At 52.0% G+C, this 16,950-nt stretch overlaps 1 protein-coding gene across 3 annotated transcripts in view; it reads right to left on the bottom strand.

Annotated features, from left to right (window-relative positions):
* The window catches only part of MED12 (mediator complex subunit 12), a 42,942-nt gene that overhangs the window by 7,418 nt on the left and 18,574 nt on the right, over window positions 1-16,950 (bottom strand). For all 3 annotated transcript variants that reach the window (XM_064159678.1, XM_064159680.1, XM_064159679.1), the window contains exons 20-39: window positions 16,812-16,943; window positions 13,870-14,097; window positions 13,406-13,550; window positions 13,019-13,139; window positions 12,253-12,354; window positions 11,452-11,565; window positions 11,011-11,174; window positions 6,815-6,994; window positions 6,566-6,637; window positions 6,138-6,298; window positions 5,885-6,046; window positions 5,695-5,806; window positions 5,365-5,454; window positions 4,909-5,018; window positions 4,306-4,441; window positions 3,877-4,038; window positions 2,995-3,372; window positions 2,534-2,687; window positions 2,142-2,347; window positions 1,606-1,686 (exon numbers count right to left, since the gene is read on the bottom strand). In XM_064159678.1, coding sequence (XP_064015748.1) covers window positions 1,606-1,686; window positions 2,142-2,347; window positions 2,534-2,687; window positions 2,995-3,372; window positions 3,877-4,038; window positions 4,306-4,441; window positions 4,909-5,018; window positions 5,365-5,454; window positions 5,695-5,806; window positions 5,885-6,046; window positions 6,138-6,298; window positions 6,566-6,637; window positions 6,815-6,994; window positions 11,011-11,174; window positions 11,452-11,565; window positions 12,253-12,354; window positions 13,019-13,139; window positions 13,406-13,550; window positions 13,870-14,097; window positions 16,812-16,943 — 3,010 coding nt within the window. The remainder of the gene's footprint in view (window positions 1-1,605; window positions 1,687-2,141; window positions 2,348-2,533; window positions 2,688-2,994; window positions 3,373-3,876; window positions 4,039-4,305; window positions 4,442-4,908; window positions 5,019-5,364; window positions 5,455-5,694; window positions 5,807-5,884; window positions 6,047-6,137; window positions 6,299-6,565; window positions 6,638-6,814; window positions 6,995-11,010; window positions 11,175-11,451; window positions 11,566-12,252; window positions 12,355-13,018; window positions 13,140-13,405; window positions 13,551-13,869; window positions 14,098-16,811; window positions 16,944-16,950) is intronic.

Raw genomic sequence — 16,950 nt, 5'->3', positions numbered from 1 at the left:
AGACACATACAAGCCAGGGGGCTGGATGGAAACACCTGAGCTGCTCGTCAAGCCACTGCCCGTCATTTCCCAGCAGTCCTGGCTAACTGGGGAGGTCCCAGCTGACTGGAGACTGGCAGATGTGACACCCAGCTGCAGGAAGGCCTGCAAGGAAAACCCAGAGAACTACAGACCTGCCAGCCTGACCTCAGTGCCAGGGCAGCTCACGGAGCACATCGTCTTAGCACCATCATGCAGCCCTGTACCCAGTCAGCAGGGGGTGAGGAAGGACAGGTCCTGCTTGATGAACCTGATCTGCTTCTCCAACAGGGTGTCCTGCTCAATGGAGGAGGAACAGGCTGTGGGAGTCCTTTACCTGGCCTTCAGCAAAGCCTTTGGCACTGTCTCCTGCAGCACCCTCCTGGAGGAGCTGCTGCTCATGGCTTGGATGAGTGCAGGCTTCCCTGAGTGACAAACTGGCTGCTGGGCAGGCCTGCAGAGTGGTGGGGAAGGGAGTTCACTGCAGCTGCTGGCAGTCCCCAGTGGTGTTCCCAGGGCTCAGTGCTGGGACACTGCTCTTGAACGTCTTTAGCAGTGATCTGCACTGAGGGCACTGAGGCAGCCTCAGGCAGTGTGCAGATGGCACCCAGCTGGGTGGCTGTGCTGACCTGCTGGAGGGCAGGAAGGCTCTGCATGCAGAGGGCTCTGGCCAGGTTGCATCCACAGGCTGAGGCCAATGGGATGAGGTTCAACAAGGCCAAGTGCTGGGTCCTGCACTTGGGCCATAACAATGCCATGACTGCTCCAGGCTTGGGGCAGAGTGGACGCAAAGCTGCCTGGCAGAAAAGGGCCCAGAGGTGCTGGCTGGCAGCAGCTGCAGATGAGCCAGGGTGTGCCCAGGTGGCCAAGAAGGCCACCAGCAGCCTGGCCTGAATCACCAAAGGTGTAGCCAGCAGGAGCAGGGAAGTGATTATCCCCTGTACTGGTGAGACCACATCTTGAGTGCTGGGTTCAGTTTTGGGACCCTCACTGCAAGAAAGCCATTGAGGGGCTGAAGCAGGTCCAGAGAAGGGCAACGAAGCTGGGGAAGGGTCTGGAGACCAGGGGAGGAGCAGCTGAGGGAGCTGGAGGGGTTTAGTGTGGAGAAGAGCAGACTAAGGGGAGACCTCATTGCTTTCTACAGCTCTGCAGTGAGGTGGGAGTTGGGCTCAGCTCCTTAGTGTCATGGAGGAAAGGAAATGCCCTGAAAGTGTGCCAGGTGAAGGTTAGGTTGGAGATGAGGAATAATGCCTTTGGTGCAAGAGTGGTCAGGGATTGGAACAGGCTGCCCAGGGAGGTGGTGGAGTCCGCATGCCTGGAGGTGTTAGTAGAAAAGAAGTGTAGAGATGACAGCTAGGGCCATGGCTTAGCAGCCATGGTGGTGCTGGGCTGAGTTGCACTCAGTGTGACCTTAGAGGTTTTTTACAGCCAAAATAATTCCATGATTCCATCTCTGGGATTCAGATTCACACTTCCCAGTAAAGGAGGAATAAGAAGAACGAGATTTCAGGATTTAGCAGCAGAAAGGAAGATGCTGCCCTGTTCCTGAGTCAGATTCCAGTCGTACCCAAGGTCTCTGCCATTTACCTGGGAGGGCTGCAGTGCTCCATAGGATGGAGTTGGAGCCATTTGGCGCACAGGCTGCTGTCCCATTATGCCTTGGCCCTGCTGGAAGACAACAGAGAATCACATTCTTCAACATCTGCAAAGGGCAGGGCACTGCTATTCTCAGCAGCTCCCCCCAGAGCAGACATGTAGCTTCACCACTATACCTACTAGATTGCTGCACAGCATGCAAGTGCTAAAGACTTTTGCCTCACTCTGGCTTAGGACAAGCAGGACACCAACATCCCTACCACCTCAAACCAGGATATGCCTCTCTTGCTGCCCAACGCCCACAGGTGTCTCAACACCTCACTGAGAGGGGCTCTACCAGCTGTTAGTGATAAAGGCCCAGGGGGCAAACCCAGTGCTTCCCCAGAGCATCTGACATAAGAGGCATCTTTTCAGGACAGAAAGGGACAGGGCTGGAGAGTCCTGGCTAGGAGGGACAGCCCCAGGAAACACCTTGGGCTTGCTGTACTATGGGGTGCAGAGACAGCAACAGCATAGCTCTGACTTACCAACTTTGCCTGGAGCTGCTGCCTCAGTATCTGTCCCTGGGACACTGGAGGCTGCTGTCTGTACACTGCTGGCTTGTAGGAGGGATCAATGCCCATCATGCTGCCCATTCCTGGAGGCAGCACCCCGCTGTAGGGAGGGCGGCTCTGAACCAGTTTGCCCAGTGGCATGCGCACAGGTCTGTAGGAGGTGTCCAGGCGAGGGCCACCTGCAAGAGGCAGAGATGTGCTGACTGGAGCCACAGCTGAGCCTTGCAGCCCCAGGACTGCTCAGCACTAGCTACACAGGTGGCAGGCAAGAAGGGACAGTGCAGGGACTCTGTAGGACCACCCCACAGAAGAGGTTCTTACAGGAGGTTCCACAGAGGTGCTCATCACCTTTCCTGTGCACCTACCAGCTGGGAGAGGCTGATTCTGGGCATAGATACTGGTGACTGGTGGTTGACCATAGGCCAGCCTCGACATAGTGCTCCCTGACTGGTGGTGCAGCAGATCTGTAGGCATGCCAACTCCGTAGGAGACTCCTCGGCTGGGCCCCAGCACAAAATCCTGCAAAGGAGGAGCAAGAAAGATCAATGTGCACTGGGAGTTCAGGAATGGATGCAGAGCATGAAGCAAAGCCCAGAAGAGGAATCCTCACATGCCACCTGAGCTGGGCAGCCTCCTTCCCTCCCATTACAGGCGAAGAAAAGGTTTGTCCTGCCCCAGCCTAGAGAGCAGTACTGAGCTCAGCACTCTCAGCTGGGAGGACATCTTTGCCATTACAGCACTGCTAGGCTACTCAGGAAGAGCCAAGGGAGCGCTCCGTGCCACAGGGGGTGGGTACAGGAGGCCCAGAGCTGCTGGCAGTCAGTACCTCAGTTTTGCTGGCAGACTGGTTGCGCTTCTTGGTTTTGCTCTGCTTTTTCTTGCGCTCTTCAGTAGAGGTGGCAGGATTGGAGCTCGTTTTATCAGCCTTGGCTGGTTCCACAGCTTTCTTCTCTGGCTCTAAAGTCACAGGTGTAGGAGGCTCTTCCTCTTCAGGAGGCAGTGGCAATGGCTCCAGGTAGTAACTGCGGGGCTTGGGCTTGAGGTGAGTGTGGTACAGAAGAAGCCTCTGCTGCTCCTCAAACCTGGACACCTTGCGATCCACCCGGACCGTCCCAAACCAGCCCCAGGAGAGAGGGGCTGAGTGTTTTAAGCCCTCAAACAGATCCCAAGGGGAAATCTTCTGCTTTGTAGAGACTTGCAAACCCTTTAGAAAAAAAAAAGGGATAAGAAGCTCCAAGACCTTTTCCTATGAGGGTACAAGAAACTCTTTGCTTTCTTCACATGTCCCAGTAAACAGCCTAAGCCCTTACTTATGATGCAGTCTCTTCCACATGACAAAGAAGACATCTCTAAAGGCCTTCATCAACAACTGCCAGACACCTTCATCCCTTGTCTGCCAGTCTTCAGCACACTGGTAGAGACTGTGGGTTTCTCATTATGCTTTATATAGCCGTAAGTACAAACCCAAAGTTGAAATAACAACTTGGGCTGCAGCAGCAGTATGGCTGAGCATTAACACTCAGCTCTGCCCTTTCTGGGCATGGCTACGTGCCAGCTTATCCCTGTGCAGCCAGTCATTTCAGCCTCAGCAAGCAACAAGGTGCTGCAGCTAGAAGGCTCCCAAGCTGTGCAGACTCAAGGCATCAGGGGACGAGGTGACACCCGCACTCAGGAGCTGTGATGCAGACAGAATAAAAGCTTCACCTACCTCCTTCTTGAAGATGGAGTCAAATCCAGCTATTTTATTGCCTTTGGTGTCAATGAGAGATCCCTGAGGTTCACAGGTGATGACATCTCGAGTCTGTTTAGGAAGTGGCAGGAGCTGTCGCACCTTCTCCAGGCTGTCAGACTGCCGGTCCCCCAGCTCTTTCTGCACCAGTGAAATACAGAAGACTTGAAGAAAAAAAAAAATCACCCAAAGCCCACCTGTGCCTCTTCTGGTGACAATCTCCATCCCTGCATTACCTCTCACCTTTACACCCTTCAGCCCTATGGAGCTACTGGGGCCACCCTCACTGCTTCACCTGAACAGCAGCAACAGGACAAGCAGCATTCCTGAGGCACAGGTAAAGCTGCACAGCTGGCCAGGCACAGCCCAGAACACACTGCTTCCCACACAGGGCCTGCTGCCTCTCACCCTGAGTTTCTTGACAAGGTTCATGTAGGCTCGCTTGTTCTCCTCCATGCTGCCCTGAGAAATGCTGGACATGTCAGCAGCCAGGGTGCCATTGATGAGGACGCTCAGCATGTCCAACACGGTGGTGAAGAGCTCACTGTTGGGCAGAGCAGAAAGGTCAGTCACCCAAGAAGCAGATCTGCACAGCCCCTGCCATCAGAGTATCACACTGTTAGATTGACAGGAGTACTGCCTGCAGTCAGGAGCGCTCTACAGAGTAACATCCCACACTAATCCTCCTTTGCTTATACACCACAGGGCATTCACACCTGAGCCCGGTGCAGTACAGATTAAGACTGGCCCTGTCTATCCATTCAGCTTCTCCAAAAAGCAGGTCCAGAGTGATGTCTCCCCTGCATCTGGAAAGCCAGATTTGCTCTGGATACATCAGGGGGCATTTGGCAGTAAGACTTAGCTTGTTGGCTGCCACTCCTGCAAAGTCTCTTTTGGCTGCCACAGTACTTCTGAGAGCTGCTCTCAAGAGCTAACACACATGGAGAAAAGGGCAGCTAACAACTGTCTCCCTCCAGAAGGGTATGGATCCCAAGTCAGCCAGAAAATTACTTATTTGATTGCATGTCCACAGTGCCACTGCTGATGATGTCCAGGAGAAGCACAGCCCATTCCGTTGTCTGCTGTGTGCTGCGCTGGACAGTGTCAAACATTCCCCCCACCTGGCAGAGAAAAGCAGCTTAGCCATGAGGACACCATGAAGAAACACTAAGATTTAAGTGAGAACAAGGAACTAAACCAGAGCAACTTCTGTGCTACAGCAGCTCCTAAGGAGAGCTGAAAGACACAGGCAGCAGTGCTCTGCACAGCAAAAGCATCAAAATGAGAAGCCAAATCTCTGAGACCAAGGCTGTGGATTTCATCTTGTGAAATGGAGCAAGGGCATTTTTCCATGCACTCAGGGCTTAGGACCTGGAAGAAGCAGGAATGCCTCAGGACATACATAGCTCCTCCAGTGTGCGTTTGTTCTTCAGCCCATATGGTTCAGCTCTTTCTGCACCCACTCACCAAGTTCAGACGTAGTTTCAAGGCCTCGTGCATCAGCTGCTTGGCTTTGCAGTCATCTTGGTACTGATCTTCGCGCCAGTTGGTAACGATCTAAGCCATGTGGAAGAGGACAGACCTCATGAGCTGCACGCTGCAGTTCACAGAGAGCAGCTGCTACTGCCAACTGTCCAGTGTCTCAGAAACAGTCAACTCAAGCACCTTGTGCTAAGCAGGGTGAGATCTTGGCCTCAGAGCATGCAATCAGACAATATCCCCAAGGACACGCCCAGCAGCCTGCCTGCTGAAGGAGTGAGCCCTTGAAGAAAATGAGGGTTGAAGCAAGGCACCTACCTGCTGGACTTGACTGTACAGGGAGGTCAGGAGGCCTTCCCGCTGCTCATCCTGTCCTTTCAAGCATGTTAGCACCAGTGACAGAAAGGGCTGCTGGCTCAGGAGGGACATGCTGCAGAGAGAGCAGAGCTGGAACTGTGCTGCCAGGATGGAGGCCAGCACACCATGCGTGGCTGCTCCCCACGCTCACCTCTTCTGCTTCTGGCGGTCCCGCTCCTTGCGGGATGACGACCCCAGGTGCTGGCCTTTCTCCAGTTCTTCGCCAGCTGCTTTCAGCACGTGGCCCTGCACCGACGTTGGAAGTTTGGCAATCAGAGGGGCCACCAGCCACACTCCTGATCTCTCCAGAGAGCTATGACAACACAGAAGAACAAAGCACTTGGGAACCCAGCCCATAATTCAGACCTGTCCACAAGGCAGCTGCATGCTGGGACCACACCCACCTGAGGATGGGCTTGGATTTGTTGCTGGCAGGTGCAGCACTTGCTGAGCTGCTGATATTGTTGACTCCATTGCCAGCTGAGCTAGCAGAGCTGGTCTCTGCTGACTGCTGGAATACTTCGATGGTGGCCTTGGCTATGTTTTCTAACAAGGAGTTCATCTCCTGGAAAGAAGGATGAAAAAGACAGGAAATCATCCTGCGAAAACACCCAGTGACAGGGCCTGCACACTCCAGGACAACCCCATGGCTGCTGCTCTTCGGCTGTCAGACTCAAAGCATATTTCTCATGCTTGGCTTTCACAGGCCCAATTCATTGTTTAATCTTCTCCCTAGTCCCACTTCTTCCAGGCCACCTCCTCAGCACCTCAGAAGCAGCCACTTCAATGCTGGCAACACAGGTCCCTATTTGGTGTCTGAGCAGAAACTCACATTGCTTGCCGTCTGCTTAATCATGAGCTGCAGCTCCAGCGAGGACTGCCTCATGGTCCACTGGTCCAGGTTCTACAACATACACATGCACACTTCATGAGTCCTTACCTCCAATCACATCAACCCACATGCTCAGCTCTCAGGATGGAGAGTGTCAGATCCCTCTGAGGGCTGCATTTTGGGTTACCCCCACTCTAATGACACAGGGAGCGCTTCCTGGGATGCTCAGGTTCTGCCAGGAGCTCACACCTGTAAGATGCGCTTGATCCTCTGCCGCTGAGGATTTTCTCCTTCCTCATTGTCCAGCAGCCGGTGTGGGTAACAAATCAGCTGCATCAGCCTCTGGGCCTGGGTGCTGCTCAGCACAGGGTCCTGCAAGTCATTGCTGTCTTCACAGAGGGACTTCAGACATCGCTCACCTACCCATTCCTGCAAGACAAAGGCAGAGTCAAACTGATGTTTGATCCCAAACCAGCAGCCCTGCTTGCAGCTTCAGAGAGATACAGGGCACACATCCAACTCCTAAAAACCTTATCAGCCTGCAGTCATGCCTGATAACCACTTCCCTTCTTGAACTATACTCTCCTGACTCAGCAAGCATCAGGCACAGCACAGCAATTACAGCAGAGGGAAGATCAGCTTTGAGAAGGCAGCAGTGGTGAAACCCAGCAGCTGCTGCCTCTCTGCATGAAGCATTGGGATGATTTACAGTACACAGTCACTGCCATGTCCAGGCTCCATCAACACTGCTGCTTTGGCTCAAAAGACCAAAACAGATCACTTAAAATTATTTCATCTATTTCCTGCACAACAAAGCCTTGGAGCCATCCTAAATTAAACCACCCAGGGCTGCAGCAAAGGCCAAACTAGACGTCTTCAGCAAAAGCATGCCCTTTGCTTCTCACCCAGTGATGGACAACATGCTGCTGAACACCACTGACCTGACTTCTCAAAGCCTGGAAAGAGGAACACCTGATCAGCAGGTCAAGAGATGGGATTCTGCTGCTCTGCTCTGCGAAGACCTCAACTGCAAGTGAGATATGGACCTACTGGAGATGGTCCAGAGAAGGCTACCAAAATGCTCAGAGGGCTGGAGAACCTCTGCCATGGGGACAGGCTGGGAGAGCTGGGGCTGTTCAGCCTGGAGAAGAGAAAGCTCTGGGGAGACCTTAGAAAAGCATTTCAATATCTGCAGGGGACCTACAGGAAGGCTGGGGAGGGAATATTCAGAAGGGTCTGTGGGGAGAGGAGAAGAGAGAGTGGTTTGAAACCGGAGCAGGTCAGAGTTAGGTTGGACACCAGGAGGAAGTTGTGCAGTGAGGGTGGGGAGAGACTGGCATAGGCTGTCCAGGGCTGTGCTTGAGGCTCTGCCCCTGGAGCCATTCAAGCTCAGCCTTGCTGTGTCCCTGGGCAGCCTGTTCTAGCTGGAGGTGTCCCTGCTGCCTGCAGGGGGCTGCACAAGATGCCCTTGGAGAGTCTCTTCCAACTTGCTGTAGCCTGTGACTGGACACAAGTCATTCATGAAGTCAAATATCATGAGGGGGGCGAGACAGAAGGTAGAGCTGTCAGTCTGTCAGTTTCAGGTGGTGGGTCCCTAAGTGTACGACAGTAACAGCAGCAGTTTCCAAACTAAACGTGAGGCAGGTTCTTCTTCACACCCTTCTCCTGCAGGATTTTTTGAAACTGAAAATTAGTCAGGTAAATTCACGAAATTCAGATCTACTGAGAGCCTCTAGACAAGCACCTCTGCAGCTGCAGAGCACACCTGACTGTGGAACTCTTCTGCTGAGAAGTGACAAGCAGAGGAGCTGAGGATGCAGCTCAGTAAGCACAGCAGCTGCTGCACACAGCCCCTCTCATCAACAGGCAGCACTCCAGACACTGACTGCAGCACAAAGACCAGGAAGGTGAAACTGGTTTGAAATCCTTGGGGAATACAGAACAACCCCATTCAGTGTTACAGGCTGGGGACAGAGTGGCTAGAGAGCAGCCAGGCAGAGAGGGACCTGAGGATGCTGGCTAACAGCTGAACATGAACCAGCAGTGTGTCCAGGTGGCCAAGAAGGCCAGTAGTGTCCTGGCCAGTGTCAGGAATAGCGTGGCCAGCAGGACCTAGACAGAAGGACCAGGGCACTCCTTCTGCCCCTGTACTCAGCACTGGTCAGGCCACCCCTGGAGTGCTGTGTCCAGTTCTGGGTCCCTCCATATAAGAAAGATGTTGAGGTGCTTGAACATGTCCAGAGAAGGGCACGAAGGCTGGTGAGAGGCCTGGAGCACAGCCCTGTGAGGAGAGGCTGAGGGAGCTGGGAGTGTGCAGCCTGCAGAAGAGGAGGTTCAGGGCAGACCTCATTGCTGCTTACACCTGAAGGAAGGTTGTGGCCAATTGGGGTTGGTCTTTTCTGCCAGGCACCCAGCCAGGGCAGGTTCAGGCTGGATGTTAGGAAGAAGTTCTTGACAGCAAGAGAGACTGGCATTGGGATGGGCTGCCTGGGGATGTGGTGAAGTCCCCATCCCTGGAGGTGTTTAAAAGTAGGCTGGATGAGGCACTTAGTGCCAGAGGTTTGTTAATTGGAGGGTGTTAGGCGGATTCGATGATCTCGGTCTTTTCCAACCTGGTTAATTCTGTGATTCTGTGAACCACAGCCCACATATTCAGCTTCATCCCAGGTGAAGCTTCTCCTCTGCCAATACCTGCAATCTGCTGGTTTCTCCCATGCCTGTGGTACTTCTCCCCTTCAGTATTGCTATGCCATAATCTCCTGGAGCTTTACGCACTTCCTTGGGCAGACCCTTTCTGCCACTTGCCTAGCTTCCTACAAGAGTTCAAGCCCCATTTTCTCACCCACTTTATTGGTGTGATCTCACAAATAAGCCAACTGCAACCTTCCACCTTGAGGGACTTCTAGCCTCTCTCTGGTGCTCTCTGCAACGTTTCTTTACAAAACAGCCACCTTCCCAGGATTCATGTTACCCAACCAGAGCTCCTTGCCTGCCTCCTTACAGGAGAGCACTGTGAACACATTTTCCAAGCCCTGTGGAGACTTAATCCATCCCCATCACCAGATTCAGGTAAGCACCTTTGACTCAAGCCTCCATCTTGCTTCCCAGTGTGGTTTACCACAGCTCTGTGTAATGAACCTTTCCAAAAGGCCAGTCACCATTATGTTTATTAATTTAAACAGGCTAAAGGGCAGTCCAGCAACTATTTTCACCTAAGAAATCTTTAGCTTAATTCCATCATCTGCTCCTTTTCCCCACCCCATCATGAAGGCTGTTATAAAATATATCCCTGAGCATGCAACACAAAACTTCCCAGGTCACAGAAATCACAATCTGTGGTTTAAGACACCGTGCAGACACTCAGAACTTACAGTGCGAGTTCTGCAGTATGCATCCACTGCTTACACTGGAGGTGCTACTACTAAGAATATCATCTTATGAGCTCTTAACAGCTGCAGGAACCCGGCAGAAGCTGTGGCCCAGTGTCTTGGTACTCACTGGTGTTACTGGAATGCTCACGTAAGCAGTGCTGCCAAGAAGTGGTGCGAGCAGCAACACCTGGCACTGCTTCTCCCTCCTGTACACATCCATTCTGCCTACTAGGAGTCCTTCCTGCACGGACTGGGACCAGCAAGGCAACCTGTGCTTCTGTTCATTCTACAGCCTGCTTTCAGTAACACTAAGGATAATGAATTTATGCTCACAACCAGGTGCCTCCAACTCTTCTTTGCTGGGCCGGTACTCTTCTGAGCTGGCGCACCAGGCAGTCACCAACAGTGCAAGAAAGCCTGAGCACAGCACAGAACTGAGGGCTTGGCCTCTGCTTTCAGACAGTAACTCTGCATTCTTCCTGTGGACAACAAAAACTTGCAACCAAGGCCAAGGACACCCTTCAACATCCATTTTCATTCAGCAGTGGTAAAAGCCACTCGGTTTAGCAGCTGGGTACTTTTTCAGCCAGGTTTCAATGCCTCAGACATCACTTTTCCACAAAGGAGCTGTCAGCTTAGCTAAGCAAAGGTTTTTGTTGTTGTTCTTTTAATTGACTATACAGGATGCTGCAAAGCTCAGGGATGCATTACCAGCCTAGCTGCAAGCTGCATTCTGAAAGGCACCATTTATCACTTCAACAAACTATCTTTTTCATGCTTATCTTCTTGGCCTCTAGCACATATCTCAGCAGATCACCTCTAGCACTTCCCTTCTTGGACAGGAGCCTTATGCTGCTGCCAGGACAAAGGGGAGGCACAGCCCCTGCACTCTGTATCACCTAATTCTGGACAAGTGCCTGTCCACTTTTTGTTAGGGTGAGCAGCCCTCAGCACCATCACCTAGCAGAAACATTGCAGGTTCCTGATCAGCCTTTCAAAGAAATGCCTGCCAAAGCCAACCTGCACAAAGTCACACAACGGGTAAGGATTAACCTACAGATGGGACAGACTCACCTGCTGACATATGCTCCTCAGTACATACTTGGCATAAATGTCCAAGCTAGCTGTCTCTACAGTCACCACACGACCACTGGCCTTCCTGACACCCAGCTCATCATCCATGAGATCATCCACACCTCCAGAGTGGGAAAAGCCAGAGCCTTTCAGTTCTGCATCTCCTGTAATGAAAGCACAAATGTCATTTAATCATCAATGCGAAACCCAAAGCCTGGCCCACAAACACCCTGAGATTTTGTAAACTCTCGGCAGTCAGCGATCTCCTGCGTCCGAGAGATACAAACCACTCCAACAGCTCAACCAAAGGGCTTCAGACAAGCCACACATCCACTAAAGCAGATTTCTGGTCTTCTGTATAGGCAGCACACGCAACTCAGCGTCTTTCTGCCAGGCCCACAGCACACATTCTTGCAGGCTGAGGCCCGGAGAGCTGCCTACCTAGAACAAAGACAGCCTTCAGCACTGCGAAGACTGCCCCATCCACAATGCGGTTCTGGGACGCTGCCAGTAAATGCCGGTCGCAGGAGGAGCGGATTCCCACCGTGGGCTTGTCTGCAGAGAGGACAGTGGGGAAGGGCAATGCTCAGCAAGAGAGGTGAGAGCTCCAGAGCTACCCAACTCACATGTCAGCCATTACTGTGGAATCCAGCCCAGGGAATCCTGATGCTAGGCCTTCTCATAGCTGTAATAGGGGGTCACTGTAATTAAGTTTTGCAAAGCGTGGTGCAGATCACACTGTGACAGCTGAACTGTCAAACCCAAGTGCTGAGCAGCAACTCTGCCATGAGCTCTGTACTCCAGCAGAGCCTTCGCCTGAAATACAGGCTGGGCTGAGAGATATGAGCTATCAAGGTACTGATGAGGAGCCAAGAACAGCACTTCCTGGACTGCTTCCTTCATCAGGCAAAGAGAGTGCTGTAAAACAGCAGCTTCTGGCACCAAGTTAAGAGGAATATACAAAGCTCAAGAGAGAAAAGTGAGTGATCATTACTCTAATGGCTCAGTGACAGCAAGGCCACCTTCACTGACTGGTTTCCTGCCTCAGAAGGAGGCAGGAAACCCAATATGCCTGGCTGCCATGGAGTGCACAAACAAAACGATATTGTCCTTTGTCCTTGGCAGAAAGCTGTTCTTCACAAGAAGCAGGTTGTGATCTCTAAACAAGGTCCAGCATCTCTTTGAGTTTCATAAGCCTCAGTAATTCCACAACAAAGAAAAGCTCTACTTCCATTCACTTACTGCCATCTTGCTGGCATGGGTTCAGCTGTGGAGTCTTAAACAGATGGAGCAAAATCCGGCAGGTCAGACGTGCTCCTGGTTCAGAGTCTTGCTCACTACAGGCTGTGTAAAGAAAACAGTCAGCTGAGAGTTCCTGAGTGCTGGGTCAGCTACACACAGTGCACTGCCCTGGAGCAGCCCAGTGGAGAAGCTGCAGCAGCCTTACTCCATTTCCGAATTTGGTGCATGCTCAGTAATTAACAGGCAAGCGAGCAAATCTGCCAGTAATATCCCCAGTGATATGGGGATATGCATTCTGCTGCTCCATCTTTCCCTGCTTCACCCTGTCAGGGTCTGGATGTTGCAGTCCCCAAAGCAAAGTTAAGAAGGCTGGTGGCAGAGCAAAGGCAGCATGAGCCAGGTGCTGCAGGCCCACTTGGTCAGCTGGCAGCTCTAGCCAAAATGCTTAGGTTAATCATATGAGCAGTCAGAGGTGTACTGCTGGAGTCCCGAGCTGACTGCACTGGTCAGACAGTGTGGCTGGTAACATCTTTCCAGCTAATTCCAGCTTGCACAAAAACTGACCAACCTTAGCACAACCAGTTTTTAATAAAAACCAAAACGTCAGAAACTCTCTAAAGCAAAGAAGTGAATTCTTGAGTGCCACATTATAAAAGAAGTACTGGAGGTGTATTCCACAGTTCCAAGACTGGCAGAGGATCTGTGCAGCAGAGGCCTTTGGGCCAGAACTGAAGCCAAGACCAGCTTTCTGCAGGCATACACTTACCAGCATTGAGGAGGGAGGGGATAGCAGCACAGCGAATCAGGTCCTCCAGCAGCAAGCACTGCCGAGCTATGAGAATGGCAACAAAGGTGGCCAGGGAATCATGGAAAGATAAGTCACTGACCTGGAAGAGAGGAGATCAGCCAGTGATCACAGCAGCCTCATTTCCCTGTCAGCATTTTGTCAGCTTGCCTAGGAGGTGGGGGTTGAAGGGCCCATAACCGCACATTGGTGTCCAAGATCAGCCTCGGCTGCAACAAACACCAAAAGGTAGCCCCAGTATTCAAAGCCTTTCCCCTGTCCTCAGAAGATGAAGCCTCCATCCCTTCTTTCCTGCCTTCTCCCACTCCTGCTTCAACTCTTTTCCCCCTTTTGAATGTTTGCACTTGCATCAACATTGCAGAGGAGATCATTGAAGCCACAGGTGCCATTGTTGGAGGAACAGCACAAGGCTTTGAGCACTCCCAGCCACTCGGCGCTCAAGGACTTGCAGTAGCCGGTGAGCTCCGCACACAGGATAGCGATGTCGTTCACCCTGCAAACAAGGGACAGAGCAGAGGCTCAGCTTTGCTGCTTGTGCTCTCAGGGCAGGGATGCTCTAAGGGGTCTCAGTCCTGGCTCCTTCCTCACACCCAAAGACAGTCAAAGAATGTTACTGGCTTTCACATAATCACAGAATGCTAGGGCTTGGGAGGCTTCTGGAGATCGAGTTCAACCCCACTGCCAGAGCAGAGTCACCTAGGGCAGGTCACACAGGAATGTGTTCAGGTGGGTTTTCAAAGTCTCCAGAGACTGTTTACCCTCACCTAAAGATTTTACTATCTCGGTACAGCCATGTAAGCTCTGTCTCTCACCTGTCTGGATCGTGGTGTCCCACACACACGTGCATAAGTGCATTACAGACGAAACTGTAGCGGTTGGCTGGGTTCTCATTGAGGCTCTTGCCCAGGTTGGTGTAGGTGAAGTTATGTGCAGATGGATTTTCAATAGTGTCAATCATGAACTCTGGTTCCCATAGCATGTTGGAGTCAGAGGGCTCCACATTGCAATAGATTGTGTTCTTCACCTTGGAGCAGAAGTCACTTAAGAGGACAGCAAAGAGAAAGCAGGAACACAAAAGTAAGCTTGTGCTGGATTCTGAGCAGAGCAACCTTGTGCCAGACAGGCAAAGCCTGTGTGCAGAGTAGCAGCCAAGAGTTTCCCAAAAGACTGAAGCAGATTCTTTGTTGTGGAAGTACCTGGAAGTTACCTGTGGGCTTAGTGGACATAGCACAGGAATAGCTATTCCAGGGCAGATATGGGAACAGCTGCAGCCCCTGTTCTGTGAAGAGGAGATTCAGTTCCTCAGAAGTCACTTCCAAACTCCGGTCTCATCTATCCCATCACTCTCCCTTGGAGCCAACTCCTTGAGATGCTTTTTGGAGTCCAGTTCCCCAAACAAGGAGGTACAATTGTACCATGGCTCAAACGGTGACATGGTACAATCCTTTTCCCACGTGGAGTTTAGAAGGGAACAAAGACAATTCCACCTGCATCACTTTGTGTTTAACAGCACTGAACTTCACCTGCTAGCTTAGCACCTGCACACCACCACTGCATCCTCCTGCACCAAACCACAGCTGACTTCTACTGAGATATCACAGCATGGTAGGGGTTGGAAGAGACTTCCAGAGGCCAAAAGGTCTAAACCCCCTGCCAAACCAGGAGCGTCTAGGGCAGGCCACACAGGAACACGTCTAGGCTGGCTTTGAAAGTCATCAGAGAAGGAGATGCCACAACCTCTCTGATCACCCTGCCCCAGCACACGGGAAGTTTTGCTATTGCCATTCACATGACTTCTCACAAGTAAACCAACACAAACATCAGCAGAGTCCTCAGGCAGTGAGCACCCTCAAAATATAAACTCCTTCCCACTCTGCAGGCAGAAACCTCTTCATAGAATCACAGAATGGCTCAGGTTGGACAGGACCTCAGTGATCATCCACCACAACTCCCCTGACATGGGGCAGGGACACCTCTCAACTAGACTTCGTTGCTTAAGGCCTCATCTAACCTGGATTTTAACACCCTCAGGCAGGAGGCATCCACAGCCTTCCTGGGCAGCCGATGCCAGAGTCTCACCACCTTGGTACTGAAGAACTTCATCCTCAGCTCCACTCTGCTCTGCCTTAGCTTCAAACCATTTCCCCTTCTCCTGTTTCTAGACAGCCTCAGGAAAAGTCCCTCTGCAGCCTTCCTGCAGGATCACTTCAAGCACTGGCAGGCAGCATTAAGGTCCTCCAAAAGTCTTCTCCAGGCTGCACACCCCCAGCTCCCTCAGCCCATCCTCACAGTAGAGCTGCTCCAGCCCTTGGATCAGCCCTCCTCTGGACTCACTCCAGCAGCTTTGTGTCCTGCTGAGGTCAGCAGAGCTGGAGGCAGGATTGGAGGTGAGGTCTGAGCAGAGCCCAGGGGCAGAATCCCCCCTCTTGCCCTACTGCCCTCACTCCTCTGGTGGCAGCCAGCACTCAGCTGCCTGCTGGACTGCAGAAGGGCACTGCTGGCTGCTGGCAGCTGCTTAGCACCCAACACCCCCAAGGCTTTTTCTGCAGAGCTGCTCCTAACCCACTCTGCACCCAGCCTGGATCTGTGCCTGGGACTGGCCTGACCCAGCTGCAGGACCTTGCCCTGTGACTTGTTGAACCTCATACAGTTGGCACTCTTGTTTTTCTCCTAGAGCATACAGGTTGCCCAGAGAGGTGGCTGAGGACCCATCCCTGGAGATATTAAGGTCAGGCTTGTCAGGGCTCTGGGTGACCTGAGCTAATCAGGGATGTCCCTGCTCACTTTAGAGGTCCCTTCTAACCTGAGTGATTCTATGATACTCCCTCTAATCTGTGGCCAATTACTTCTGGGGATTCCTAGTTAACAGATTAACAGCTGGTTTCTCCTTCTGTCTGTGATGACACCTTCAAACGACCCAATGCTCTTGTAACCCTCTGCCTCTCAATTCAGTCCAGAGAGAGATTTCAAAGGCTGCCAGCAGGCAGGAGCCTAGACCCTAGCCCCTGATATGGAGGCACAAGCCACTCTCACAGTGCCTCAGTGGGAGGTGACACCATGGGTTGGACACCCCTATAGGACACCTGATCTGGGAACACCAACAGGGGGCAGAGACTATAACAGAAGACAAGGTGATAGCACAAGGCTATCAGGGGAACTACCCCTTAACAGGATGGGGTAAGGAAAAACCATGGAGATCTGTGGACTCCACAGCTCTGGGCTGCTAGGGGAGGAGCTTTGCAGGGATCCAATAAAGGACAGCTTCAAAGAGAATTTCAAGGGGCAGAAGGCCACAACATAAGCCCACAGGACAAAGCCTGGGAGCAACATCACCAGAGCAGAACCTTATTCTGTCCCTGTTGGCTCTTAAAGAGTGCAAAACACAACAGGAACAAACCTAGAATCCAGCAAAGTAGGTTCAGAAGCAGTCCCCAGATTATTAGGGAGCTGAACACAAGCAGAGAACAACCTTTAGTCATCAAAGACTGGTAAAAACAAACCTCCCTACTTCTGTCCTCCAAGGGCAATGTAGGAACAGACCTGTGGAGGTGCAGAGGACCACTGTGGGAAGCTTACTGAAACGAACATGATGATGATTAGGAGTCAAGGTCATCTTTGGGTCATCACTGCCTGTGAAACAGGCACTACTCACAAGACTTCAGCTCCCCATTGAGAGGAACAATAGCATCAAACAAGATCACAAGCAAACGCTTAAGCCAAGGTCAGTACCCACTGCAACCCACCTCAGACTCACCTAAAGAGCTCCCCAAATTTACTTTTAAGGTGACTGCAGGAGGTGTAGAGGTCATAGAGATAGGCCAGGATACAGCGCTCTGCTGAGGAGCCATCTGAGCGGTTCATGCCATGTTTCACCACTCCACACAGGCTGCACA

The sequence above is a fragment of the Pogoniulus pusillus genome, chromosome 19 (assembly GCF_015220805.1).
Source record: "Pogoniulus pusillus isolate bPogPus1 chromosome 19, bPogPus1.pri, whole genome shotgun sequence".
NCBI classification, from domain to species: domain Eukaryota; kingdom Metazoa; phylum Chordata; class Aves; order Piciformes; family Lybiidae; genus Pogoniulus; species Pogoniulus pusillus.
Note: the sequence above shows the minus strand (reverse complement) of the source record. Positions and strands in the feature narration are given on the sequence as shown.